Source organism: Megalops cyprinoides, chromosome 21, assembly GCF_013368585.1.
Source record: "Megalops cyprinoides isolate fMegCyp1 chromosome 21, fMegCyp1.pri, whole genome shotgun sequence".
Taxonomy (NCBI): Eukaryota; Metazoa; Chordata; class Actinopteri; order Elopiformes; family Megalopidae; genus Megalops; species Megalops cyprinoides.
In genome coordinates this window covers 888,450-898,930 of record NC_050603.1, presented here as the reverse complement: position 1 = coordinate 898,930, position 10,481 = coordinate 888,450, and the positions used below count along the sequence as shown (strand labels likewise).

General features: G+C 47.9%; 1 protein-coding gene across 4 annotated transcripts; it reads right to left on the bottom strand.

The window, feature by feature from the left end:
- Positions 1-2,479: 2,479 nt before the first annotated feature.
- Positions 2,480-10,481, bottom strand: tra2a (transformer 2 alpha homolog). 4 transcript variants are annotated; one of them, XM_036515687.1, is made up of 9 exons: positions 10,275-10,481; positions 8,084-8,217; positions 7,380-7,539; positions 7,088-7,141; positions 5,621-5,809; positions 4,900-5,015; positions 3,950-4,072; positions 3,378-3,448; positions 2,480-2,739 (listed from the first exon to the last, which is right to left on the bottom strand). In XM_036515687.1, exons 1-9 carry the CDS (start codon positions 10,308-10,310, stop codon positions 2,729-2,731), a joined length of 894 nt encoding a protein of 297 aa, XP_036371580.1. In that variant the 5' UTR covers positions 10,311-10,481; the 3' UTR covers positions 2,480-2,728. The 4 variants fall into 4 exon arrangements, with proteins under 4 accessions (XP_036371580.1, XP_036371581.1, XP_036371582.1 ...); XM_036515688.1 differs by having other exon boundaries at positions 3,950-4,054; XM_036515689.1 differs by lacking the exon at positions 7,088-7,141.

Below are 10,481 nucleotides of genomic sequence, written 5' to 3'. Positions count from 1 at the left end.
GCAGCAGGTCCCAGGCACATTCGAAGCTGCTGATGGTGGCACAGCTGTGAGTCTCAGCTGTCTGTGAGCTCACCGTCCCACACAGCGCGTGTGATCACCGCAATCCTGCTCCAGCATGACCATCACAGACAGGGGCCTCCGGCCGTTTTCTGGGGGTCGGACGTTTCTCTCCCCCAGTGCTTACCCTACAGATACAGCAGAGCAGCCTCCTGTTTTCTGTTTACAGACCCGACTCCCTGCCGGGTGAGCCTGGGTCTCATGGTGACCACAGAGGCTTTACCCTGTGGGATGGATGCGTCCTGGTATTGGTGAAATTACCACTTATGGGAATTTGACTATTTCAGCAGCACATGGAAAAATAGACAAAAGAAATTGTTATAGTTAAATAGTTCAATTCAACACAATCAGTAGTTTAGGGCTAAAATCCTTGGTTACAGGGACTTTTACATTTAATCTTTTCACGGTCATTGGTTCATTAGAAAGCTTCCAGTAGTCTGATATTTCCATCAGAAATAATGACAGAGAGAATGGATATGGCAGTGTTGCAACACCATTTTCCTTTACCCCCTTTCAGGACTGTATTCTGTTCTAAAACTTGGACTGAAATAATTCAATGAGGATTAAACTTAAACATTTTAAGTTACTACTGTAGTTTAAAATATCAGCTATGAAGAATTAAAAGTGAATGATCAATTATGTTAATGCCTGTACTTGGGAATTGGCTTTGGCTAATTTCATTTTACCATACTAATGGAGAGGGCTCTGTCCTCTCATCCTGACAGAGATAAAGCAGGCTTTTATAACACCTGTGGCAGCTCGTCTGTGATAGGGCGAGGGCTGTGACGGACACGCCAGCGATCAGTTCCTGCAGCTCCTGCAGGTCTGTGGGTTGGGCCTCAGTAGGATTGAATGGATTCCTCTGATTATAGGTTAGCAATCGCATCCGGCCAAACTGGCAGGGCAGCAACAGTGCTGTCATGTGGAAGAGCACTTCTGTAAGGCCATGGAATTGGAGTTTTAAACAGGTAAGATCACCTACTGGCACCAGAGCAACGCAGGCTTGGGTCAATGGGAGGGGAATGGACCTCAGATTACCTGTCTCCTTACTAAATCACCAGGGGTACTGGCCAGTGATGGTCTCGTTTTTAATGAGATGGACCACGTTATCAAACTTATAGGGACCGCTTTGTGATCAGCCAAATGTCCTAGTGAGAAGTCATCGCTGATCTGGGATCAGTGCAGGGAAAAGGTTCAGGTAACAGAATCTGCAGCTTCCATGACTCACTTTACTTTGAAATATTTAATGAGTCAGTGACTGACAGCTCATTGCAAAACAGAATGATCTTTCTGCGTAAAGAACGTTTAAATGAATAAAAGGTGACAGCTCCACCTACAGGGGGTTGAGGAAACCTCACTTTTCCATGGCTGCAGTGAACTGTGAAGGCCAATGGAGCCTCACATCACTTTGAAATGTTTCAGGACTGCCCCCTGGTGGCTGGCGAGGTGTACTGCTCTTTGAAGCACACAGTCATACAAGATAGACTGTTCAAACTACACGTGAGCAACTTTGTGAAATCAAGAAACAAGTATGTGCAAGCATGCATGTGCATTGAGCATGTTGCAACCCTGACAGACACACTGTTGAGATGTTTACTAGTGTTGTAAGGACAGGGGTCATCTCTGAAGGCACCGAGTTGTAAAAGGTTGTGATCACCTGATCCACACAGTAAAGCTCGGCCTGGACACACACCCACTGCTAGCACCCCCCCCCCCCCCCCCACAGTACAACTCCCAGTCAAACCAAACCACTCATGCAGAGTAGGTGCGTGCTGCAAGATTCAAGGTACAGGGCAGCCATGTTTCAACAAGCCTATTCAGTACCAGTGTAGCACTGCACTGTACACACCGCTTGCGCTCAGATGGGTTCAGCTGTATGGATATGTAGTGTTCATGCGTCGTGCACTCTCGTACCTCACTAACAGCACCTACCAAACAGGCAGGGATAGGAACACAGTGTGGAGGGGAAACATGGGGGACTGCTTTCAGAGGAGCACCAAACTCCTCTTTCAGTGCCAGTGGAAGTGAGCACATCCCTGACACTGAACACAGCAGGGAAAACAAGCTCAGGCCTCTCAATGCCAGCAGCATTCAGCCTGTCAGGGTGGAGAGAGCGGAGACAGCATCACTGCCACCGGTGTCAGGAGATCAGGACCAAATAACCCCACACACTCCTTTTTGTTGGATTTTTATTTTACTTAAAAAGAAACACATCCATCCTATGAAAATAAAAGAATTTCAGAGATTCAGACGACGACGTGGACAGAGAGAGTGACTGGAGCAGACACTTCCACTCAGGCTCTCCTGGAAGCCAAACGATGATTCCAAACATGGTTACGGGTTCGACCCAATCCCACACCCCCCCACCCCCCCTTCTACAAGTCACCTACAGCACCAAACATTTTCAAAGGAAAAATAAAAATATGCAAAGTCATTTATTTTCAGGGGCTGTACAGAAGAGGGAAATTAAGACCTCTACAAAATAAAAGACGTAAACAGGCCTTCCTCCAGCTGCACTCTGAGCTGGAGACGGAGCTCCACCTACCGGCACGTTTCTTACTCCGTAGGTCAACTGCGTATCGCCAAAAAAGTAACAAAAAAACAAACAAATCATTCTTCAGGATCCAATACGAGAAAAGAGAAAAAGTCCTTGCTAATGCGATCCGGGCTCTCAGTATCGTCCTGCAAAGAAACAGACATTTTCAGTCAGTTCAAGCTCGGCAGCAGCCCAGGCCCCCGCACACAGCTCCGACAGCACACCGCACCGTGACACTGTTTAAGTTTGTGACAGCTGCCTGGCTCATAGACAGCAAAATTATGAAAAAAACTATTAGAAAAAACAGCAGTGAAGTAGGCATTTCTCCCATCCCACAGGAGAAAGGACCCTTCAGCTAAAACGGAGTCACCGGGTCTGAGCTTTTCCCTTGGTTTGTCAAGCATGTGCTGCACAGACCACACACACACACACACTCACACACACACACACACACACACACACACACACACACACTCACACATGGGGAATAAGGTGGGGCATTTAAAGGCCTGTCGGTGCAGCACCCAGCGAGGCGGCAGAGGCAGTGAATGTAGAGACACGCTGACGGACAGGTGCAGTCCTCACTGCCTCTGTCAGCTCGGGTTTGAGCTCACAGGGATACAGGTGTCAGTCAGTCAGCTCCACACACTCTCGCTACACTGCTGCTCAATGCCGTGGCTCAGATGAAACCAAACCAAAGCCACTGGGATGATTACACAAAATGGAGGCCAAGGCCTGTAGAGCAGACTTTATCGCCCCCCGGTGGAGGGAGGGTGTTACTCACGGGGGCTGTAGGAGCGCGATCTGGAGCGTGACCTGTAGCGGCTGTAGTAGGGGGAGGGAGAGCGCCTCCGGCTGCAGAGAAAGAGAGAGGAAGAGGGAGAGACAGAGAGGGAGGGAGAGGGAGAGAGGAAGAGAGGAGGAGAGAGTTAGCAGCAGCACACTGCTTAACATGCATGACATATACCAATTCAAACATCCAGCCAAAAACCCTGCTCTACCTGAACCACACTACCATCTGTAGCTCCTGTATCTGTACCTGCACCTGCCACTGTGAATGACCACTCACCTGTATCTGTATCTCTACCTGCCTCTGTGAATGTGCTGCTCTGCCTCCAAGCGAGCCGCTGACCTGTATCTGTAGCTGCCTCTGAGTGAGCCGCTGACCTGTAGCTGTACCTGCCTCTGTGAATGAGCCACTCACCTGTACCTGTATCTCTACCTGCTTCTGTGAATGTGCTGCTCACCTGTATCTGTAGCTGCCTCTGTGAATGAGCCGCTGACCTGTATCTGTAGCTGCCTCTGAGTGAGCCGCTCACCTGTACCTGTAGCTGCCTATGTGAATGTGCTGCTCACCTGTATCTGTAGTCGTACTCGTCGTATCGGTCATATCGGTCGTAGCCTCGGTCGTAGTATGAGTCCCGCCTCCTCCCCCCACTGCTGCTGCCTCCTCCCCCGTTACTGTGGGAGAGAAAAAGCCTATAACACACAGAACAGCCACTATAACACACACAGAACAACCACTATAATACACACAGAACAACCACTATAATACACACAGAACAAACACTATAATACACACACACACACAGAACAGCCACTATAATACACACACACACACACAGAACCACTATAATACACACGCGCGCACACACACAGAACAAACACTATAATACACACACACACACACACACAGAACAAACACTATAATACACACACACACACACACACACAGAACAAACACTATAATACACACACACACACAGAACAGCCACTATAATACACACACACACACACAGAACAGCCACTATAATACACACACACAGAACAGCCACTATAATACACACGCGCGCACACACACAGAACAGCCACTATAATACACACACACACACACATACACAGAACAACCACTATAATACACACAGAACAACCACTATAATACACACAGAACAACCACTATAATACACACAGAACACTATAATACACACACACACACACACAACAGCCACTATAATACACACACACACACAGAACAGCCACTATAATACACACACACACACACACACAGAACAGCCACTATAATACACACACAAACAGCCACTATAACGCGCGTGCACACACACGTACAGAACAGCCACTAAAATACATACATACACACAGACCAGCATCCATGTATTCATCACATCACAGAGTAGCCCACCCCTCACATCTTTCCCACAATGCACTAGGGCACCACCTGCAGACTTTCACACACCATGTGGAAAAGCTTCTGCATGCCCTTACTCAGGTCACAGCAAGGCACTCACTGTGTGGGTCGGCCCATGTAGATGCCTGGTGTCGGGGTGTGCGGCCGCTTGGTGATGGAATAATCCACTCTTATGCGTCGGCCGTCCAGCTCCATCCCATTGGCGCGCTCCATCGCCTGGCAAACGCAACGCTGATCAATCTCAACGCATTTCATATGAGACACAGAGCCTACGGACATCGATGCTGCTGCTACATGAATCACACCACCTTCAATCTCTCCAATTCACTCTCAGGCTTAAACTGGCTGCATGAGTGTGTGCACTATGCTGCCACCTTGTGGTAAAGAAGCAGTAACACCAGACAAATTCAATTCACTATATTTGAACTATCCACTACATCTGAGCCACGCAAAATTAAAACCATCACTCCAAAGATAAACTAATCATCACATCCACAGGGAAAGAGAACATGGAAAACCACTATGCTCATAAAACAAAGTCCTTGGCAAGAGTACTGGTGTTGCGTCTTAAATTTCATCTATAAGGACAATAGAAAGGACTGTGCTTCCAGACTAACTGTGGATCACCACGTCCTGTATGTGTTGCTAAAATAAATTACTTGGGAAGCAAGCGCTAAAGAGACACTTCACTCTACAGAAAGAAAAATACATGCAAACTGTTATTCTAATGTAGATCGCGCTCTGCATACTGAAATGAGTTTAAAGCTGAATATGGTGAAGGAAGGCGAGGCCCGCGGCGGGTGGGGCTGCAGCCGGCGTACCTCTTTGGCATCGTCGATCCTCTCGAAGTAGACGAAGGCGAAGCCGCGGGAACGGCCGGTGCGCTGGTCGTACACCACGTTGACGCCGGCCAGCGGGCCGTAGCGGGAGAAGACCTCACGCAGGTCACGTTCCGTGGTGTACAGGCTCAGGCCAAACACGCCCAGACACGTGTTGGGGTCCGGGTTCGCCTGCAGGGCAGAGGGAGTGTGAGACCCTACCCCCCACAGGAAACACCACCTCATCTACACTACCATCAGCGCTAACATGCTAAAGGCTACCTAAAAGATAGACTGGAGTTATCTGAAGTGGGAATCTGGCAGCCCTCAGCACCACCTCAGTGAAGCACCCTGTCATCACATACAGACCATAATCAGTAACACAGCCCTCACTCACACACAGCTCTGCACACGCCCCTCCACTGCAGATTACAGTGACCTCCACACACCTCCGCTCACCCTCACAGGCTGCACCACCAGGCTACTCTACACTGCCCTGTGACTGGTGTGGGTTAACTGACGGTTTTAATAACCCCTTTGTGAGAAAGGCAAATAAAAACAGGACATGGTTTAACATTCTTGGTTGCCATGCAACCCTTCCCCCTGCTCCGCCCTACCCCGGAACTCACACAAACTTACACAAGAGTAGCAGGACCCCCTAACCCCACACAACACAGGCAGCCAGAGCACGCCTCAACCTATCGCACGTGTGAATTCACGCATGTGAGTGTGCTTGCATGTGTGAGTGTCTGCAAGTGTGAGAGTGTTTGCAGTTGTGAGTGTGCTTCATCATGTGAGTGTTTGCAGTTGAGTGTGCTTCATCATGTGAGTGTTTGCAGTTGTGAGTGTGCTTCATCATGTGAGTGTTTGCAGATGTGAGTGTGCTTGCACGTGTGAGTGTGCTTCATCATGTGAGTGTTTGCAGTCGTGAGTGTGCTTCATCATGTGAGTGTTTGCAGTTGTGAGTGTGCTTCATCATGTGAGTGTTTGCAGTTGTGAGTGTTTGCAGTCGTGAGTGTGCTTGCACGTGTGAGTGTGCTTCATCATGTGAGTGTTTGCAGTCGTGAGTGTGCTTCATCATGTGAGTGTTTGCAGTTGTGAGTGTGCTTCATCATGTGAGTGTTTGCAGTCGTGAGTGTGCTTCATCATGTGAGTGTTTGCAGATGTGAGTGTGCTTGCACGTGTGAGTGTGCTTCATCATGTGAGTGTTTGCAGTTGTGAGTGTGCTTCATCATGTGAGTGTGCTTGCACGTGTGAGTGTGCTTCATCGTGTGAGTGTGTGCAGTTGTGAGTGTGCTTCATCGTGTGAGTGTTTGCAGTTGTGAGTGTGCTTCATCGTGTGAGTGTGTGCAGTTGTGAGTGTGCTTCATCATGTGAGTGTGTGCAGTTGTGAGTGTGTTTGCACGTGTGAGTGTTTGCATGTGTGTACTGTCACCCCCTGCTCTAAAAAGTTGAAAGGCGTCCACATACCCTGGCATCACCATGACTGTATGTTTCTTTTTTCAAGTCATGGCTGAATCTTGTCTGTTGGCATGACAGAAAGGGGGAGGGGGGTTAAAGGGGCTATTAAAAGAGTCAGCCATGGCACCCCACTGGCAGGAGAACCATTAAGGCCATTACAACATCAACAACAGCATTTTTAAACATTGGTTTGACAATGGGGTGAGAACAGCAACAGAAAGGTGGGATGGTGGGTGAAGGATGACTCCACCCTGAAGGCTGGTGCCGAGAGGCGCACCGCCCGGCTCGGTGAGGCACTGACCCTGCTGCCCGTGTGGCGCCGGCGGTTGGACATGGGGGACGTGCTCTGGCTCTTCTTGCGGCGGTAGTCGGGGCTGTAGGAGCGCGAGCGTGACTTCTTCCGGTGGGAGTGGGAGCGAGAGCGGCTGTAGCGGCGGTGCGAGTGCCGGCGCGAGTGAGACCTGCAAACACAGCACCACACACACCCTTACATCTATACCAAACACAGCACCACACACACACCCTTACATCTATACCAAACACAGCACCACACATACCCTTACATCTATACCAAACACAGCACCACACATACCCTTACACCTACACCACACACACACCCCCTTACACCTACACCACACACACACCCCCTTACACCTACACCACACACACACACCCTTACACCTACACCACACACACCCCCTTACATCTACACCAAACACAGCCATCCTGCATTATAGAGCAGTGATAACAGGTTACAGTCTACAAACACCACAGCACATAACAGTACGTCTACACCAAACAAGCTGCGTTTCCAAGCTTAGCTCTACTGTTCCAATGCAAACCAGCATGAGTCTGTGTTTCAAAATTGCCTTGCCTCCCATCAACACATATATTCAGCACATAGCAAACATACACAGCTCATAAAAACATTAGACCCCCACTACCCAACTACATCACAAACAGGCCCCACAGAAGCACAGCAGCACAGAGAAACAGCAAACTCACCTGGACTTGGACCTTGAGCGGGACCGAGACTCGGACCGCTTGGAGGCCCGGGACGGGCTCGGCGACCCGGATCTGCTCTCCGACTTAGCGTGGGCGGGACTGCCGCCGTCCGATTTGGACGGGGAGCGGGACTCCTAGTGTCACAGGAAGGCGTGAAAACCAAAGCCACCACAGCGCCACTTCTCGCACAACAACTTCAACTATGAAAACGTGCCAGAAGGCACAGGGCTGCAGGGGGAAAGGTTAGGCACCACATCTCCATTATCATAACGCACAAGGCATTAGCACCCGCTACTGTTTACAATGCCATTAATACAGATAAACAGTCCCTTGTAATACAACATGTCCCAGGTCCACCTGGCCACCAAGGATTACAGCTACTATTATCATGCATTTCAGACTACAAATAGAAGCATACAGACACTTGGAACATAAACCATACATTTACTTAGCCTAGGACACACTCATTCTTCCAGAATCTTTTAATGCTACTTCTCTCAGGCTTTCTATTGTTCTTCGTTCTTCGTTTTTCCGTTTTTTCATTTTCTTATCCAGGCATTCTTCCCCCCATTGAAACCATCAGCTCCCTCTTTTAGACATAACAACGCACGTGCTTCTATCTGACCCATTCTTCCGTTCATTTTTCCCTCCACACTTTATTTTCTGATCTGCGCACTGTTTTTTCATTAGCCTTCTTTTATCTTGGACATTCTTCCACATTCTTGGATAAAACTCTTCAAATCCTTCACGACCAATTACCTTAATGAAAAAAGAACATTCAGTACAAGTAAGAACATGGGGTTTGAAAAAGGAAAAGGCCTGTTTTTGCAGAGCTACAAGTTACAAAAAGCTACTTTTCAGCAGGAAAAACAGATGCGCTTTACCCGTACATTGAGAAAGATCTGCATGAAGCTAGTCTACTTTTATCAAGAGGCATCTAATGCACGGCAAAGACCCCCCGTTAAAGAAACAATACAACAGGACATAATCTGGCTTATTTATAAAAAGATAACTTTAGCGTTTTATAAGTAAACATACACAATCTGGAAGAAATGTGAGAAACATTGATGTTACTTTTAAAATTTAGAAGAGGCACAGCAGCTGTAGAATGGATCGAGGTGTGCAGACAGTTGGGAGGTACTGATCTGAGATTACTATGGAATCAAAACTTCTTGTGGCTGAAGAAGCCAAACGGACACGGCTGACTGAATGTAAACATACTATGAAGGCTCTCTGAATGCTAACTAGCCCTCTGTGATTGCCCCTTAATCACCCGAGCGACATCACCTTACAGCCTCCTCTAGTAGTCTTGTATCGGGATCTTAGTTTATAGTTAGCAGACTGCTTACCAGCCACCAACACAACTACCAACGACTAGGCCTATCATAAGTCTTCTGTTAAGTTATCCATTCGTAACGACAATGGTTTCGCTTCTGTGCTGAAGTGTGTGAGCCTCGCCAGGTCACCGGAAATGAACAGCACTGGCAAGCTAGCCAGCTAGCCACACAGCTAACTACGTAAATAAATTACTTGGTAGCAAGAATTCAGGAGGCAAATTAACATGCAAAACTACCGTTGTGCGAAGGCAACTTAACCAACTCATATCGGAAATCACCAAATAAAACCATGTGACTGCCTGACGTCAGCTACCTGCCACTGTTTAAAACGGCGGTTTAGCCAACGTTTAGTTGCCATAGTTACGGTGCGGCGGAATATTATCGATAACTGAATGGTTTAAACGGCTGCCGTTAAACACCTGCCGACCGAGCTGTGGCTATCCGGGAGCTAGCCAGCTATTCATTTCCGCTGGGAGACCGTCTTAGCCAGCCAGCTGTCTGACTTATGAAGGATAATTTTACAATTATTCCACAATAATTTCAAATGATAAAATGTATAACTTGCATTGCGGCCTAGCGAGCGAACCGACAACCACAAGCCTCAGAAAGGAACAGGCTGGCTAGCACTAGCTAACGCGCATTTACACTTGCCAAACGCACGCTATCCAACCAAATTAGCTAGCATTATTTTTATCATTTTCTAGTTAACTACACCTTAGCTTTCTCGGTAAATTAGCTAGTTCATAAATCCCTTTATTTTTTCGAAAAAGCTAAGCTGGAGTCTAAGGACAGGGAGAAAGAGACAGGGACCTGAGGAGAGAGCAAATGCGTTTGACTGCGAAAAGAATACTTACGCGTCCTCCAAAGTTGCCATCCTCAATGTCACTCATTTTCTAGAAATGTTAATGCTAGCTGTTTAGCAATAAAATATACAAAATATACTGCTTTGCAGGAAGGTTGCTGGGTTTGTGTCGTTTTCAAACGGCGGGCGGCCTTGTGGCTCGCTAGCTATGCGACAACGCTTACCGACCCAGAATATTCTTAAAGATGGCGACGGTGTT

Coding starts and splice junctions, on each gene's coding strand:
- tra2a (XM_036515687.1), bottom strand. CDS start 10,310: ATGAGTGACATTGAGGATGGCAACTTTGGAGGACGC. Junction 8,218..10,274: donor ATGGCAACTTTGGAGGACGC/GTAAGTATTCTT, acceptor CTGTGACACTAG/GAGTCCCGCTCCCCGTCCAA. Junction 5,016..5,620: donor GGATCGACGATGCCAAAGAG/GTACGCCGGCTG, acceptor TGCGTTTGCCAG/GCGATGGAGCGCGCCAATGG.